The sequence below is a fragment of the Crocodylus porosus genome, unplaced genomic scaffold (genome assembly GCF_001723895.1).
Source record: "Crocodylus porosus isolate Cpor-Errol unplaced genomic scaffold, CroPor_comp1, whole genome shotgun sequence".
Classification (NCBI taxonomy): domain Eukaryota; kingdom Metazoa; phylum Chordata; order Crocodylia; family Crocodylidae; genus Crocodylus; species Crocodylus porosus.
In genome coordinates this window covers 27,978,242-27,981,035 of record NW_017728910.1, presented here as the reverse complement: position 1 = coordinate 27,981,035, position 2,794 = coordinate 27,978,242, and the positions used below count along the sequence as shown (strand labels likewise).

General features: G+C 48.2%; 1 protein-coding gene across 2 annotated transcripts in view; it reads left to right on the top strand.

Moving 5' to 3' along the window:
* The first annotated feature begins 18 nt into the window (after positions 1-18).
* Positions 19-2,794, top strand: part of ATP13A3 (ATPase 13A3) — an 88,761-nt gene continuing 85,985 nt past the window's right edge. For both annotated transcript variants that reach the window (XM_019532934.1, XM_019532935.1), the window contains exons 1-2: positions 19-91; positions 1,974-2,032. In XM_019532934.1, the coding sequence (XP_019388479.1) occupies positions 1,994-2,032 (39 nt within the window). In that variant the 5' untranslated portion in view covers positions 19-91; positions 1,974-1,993. The remainder of the gene's footprint in view (positions 92-1,973; positions 2,033-2,794) is intronic.

The following is a 2,794-nucleotide window of genomic DNA, read 5'->3' as shown; positions in this document are numbered from 1 at the left end:
CACGTGTGAATCGTGTTTGCCCCCAGCCGAGCCGACGCTGCGCCACCCCTGAGCGGCTCCCGGGCCCCGGCCGAGAATCGCTGATTGAAAGGTACGCGCCTCCAGACTTTGTCTTGCAGCATCTCCCTTCTCTCCTGCGCGCTGCTCCTCTCCCGTCAGCGTCCCGCCCGTCCGGCATCCTCCGAGGTTTGTCCTGCCGCCCGTCCTGCCGTCTCCCTGTGGATGCGGTTCAGAAGCTCGGTGAGAGACGTGGCGGTTTTCTCGTGATGTCGTTCGTGGGACTGGCTGTACGGTTGCAAGAGCTGTTGGCTGAGCTTTTGGGCACCGGGCACCCTGCTTCAGCTCCGTGCGTGGGTGCGTGCAGAGACCTCAGGTGCTGCATGGCGAGGAGCGTGTTTTCAAGCCTCCTTGCGTTTTGCTAGGTGTTCACACAGGAGAGCTTCAGAGTAAAAGGTAAGGCAGGGGAGCACTTTAGAGACTGGCTGGCTCAGGGAATCGGCTGTGGCAAGGGTGCAACAGCATCTGGCCCATGAGCCACATGAGTGTCATCTGCAATCTGGAATGGGACTGATCTTCTGCGAAGTGCCTGCAGGGCCTGGTCTGGTCTGTGCCGACTCCGGGACTCGCCGTGCATGTGGTGCATGGACTGGATCCAGTGCCGCAGGCGGCAGAAGGTGCTGGCCCCACATGTTGCATACAGCAGCATGTGGGGCTGGACCAGGTATACGTGCTGCAGGTAGCATAGGGGACTAACCAGTGCCTGCTGTGCTGTGTGCTGGCTCCAGTACGGCTCAATCCAGATTAACCCCTGAGCCAGCATGCTGGGTGAGTCCAGGGGAGTGCCTTGCACAGTGCGTGCCCCAGACCAACTCCCTGCGCTGCGTGGCGGGGCCAGGGCTGGTGCATGGGGTTGATGCAGTGACCCATGTGCCACATGTGTATCTCCGCCCATCAGATCTGGCCCAAGAGCTGTAAGCTTGCCCCCTTAGCAGTAATTGGAGTGTGAAAGGACAGGGAAAGCTTTGTGCTGCAGAATATGACTTGATTTTGATTTCAGCTAAGCACCCATCCTCTGTTACTTTACATGTCAGAGTGACCTTTAGAACCGGTACACTCAGCTACTAGGAATGTTTTCATGGAAACTATGGAATAAGGCCTTTTCTATGCAAAAGGATTGCACTGGTTTAACTAGCTGTTCAACTCTGCATGGATCATGTGTTGACAAGGTCTAAAAAGCTCGAACCCTTCTCTCACCTGAAGGATCACAAGCCACTTGATGACGATTGTGTATTTTACCTTCCACTTGTCATTGCTACAATGCCACTCTGTTGAAGCCTGGCTTTGTGATGGCCTGCAATAACACTTTGCTGCAGTTAACAACAGGAGGTAGAAAACTGAATTCACTTGAGCCCTCCTGACAATTTTAGGTAGGCAGCATGACTTTAGCTAAATTGAGAATTAGCCAGGGGTCTGCTTCTTGCTTCCGCCCACTTCTGTTGGACTTTGTCACCACAAGGAGATGAGACCTTTTATTCTGTCTGATTCCAAATCTGGCATTTGCATCTACATGGCTCTGCAATGCCAGGCACAGACACTAGCTCAGTGGAAAGAATGCTGATTCCTAAAACTTCTCTGAAGTTTTCTGTTCAGGAGCTGAAAGAGCCTGACTGTGGCTGGTGAGCTTTGCTGAAACGAGGGGCCACAGTGGTAGTCAGCAGCAAGACTGAAGAAAACTGCCTTGACAACTTCCTCCTGAAGTCTTCTTCACCTGTCCTCACGTTCAAAAATAGAGTAGCTGTGTGTGTGGTTGTGTGCTGAATTCTGGTTCTGTTGTTGCATAGCTCTAGGGAAAGCATGTAGACCAGCCTATATTTTCAAAGAACTGTGTAGTATTTAATCTCTTAACTACTTATTTGCCAGCGTAACTAAAACTTTAAGTTTCAGCTAACATATTATCTCCTTTTTTATTGCAGGGAACTTGGCTGCTGGGTGTATGGGAACTGATCCACAAACAAGCTGCATTTTCAAACAGGTTAGCCATGCTTTTCTGTATGCAACTTAACTGTGACAATATTGCTGCTTTTTTTCCAAGTACATGCTAGAATAAAGTTGACTTCTGGAATTTTTTATTTTTTTTACAGCACAATATTATTTTTCAGTGTGTGGAAAATTGGCTGTTCATGTCTTTGTTTTATTCTTTTAAGGTGTTCAAGTGCTGCATGGTGTAAACGACTCTTGTTGCTGTTCTCAGTCTCTGGTGTGTTATTCTGTTTTCTCTTTGGTATGTTTATTTGCTTAGACTAAAGTCCTGTCATTGTTGCTGGAAAAAGGCTGATTTTTTTTTTTTAACCTTGGGGCAGTGAACCTGCATCAGCTCTTCTCAGATAAGAATACAGTGTATGCAAATATCTAGTCTTCATGTATTTTTATCTTGAGCTGACACAGGTTTGTTACTACTGTGTAAAAACTGCTTTTTTTCTGCTTAAAGACTAGCCAAAGGTAAGGTGCTCCCTTTTTAACTGGAGAGGATGCGTTTCAGCCTTTGCAAACAGGATGCTTGTTACATGGAGTTAATTGTCAGTTGACTAACTGGAGCTTTTTTAACGGGAACATTTAGTGTAGCTGTACCCTTCCAACACTGAAGAGGCTTCACTTGTGAACTTAGTGATAGCTAGTTTAACTTCCCATTCTCTGATGCTACTGTCTTCCTGCCCTCCCCCAGATTCTTTTTGGTGAACAGAAACTTACCAAGGGGGCATGGCGCTCTCTATTAAGGAGGAATACACATCCTTGT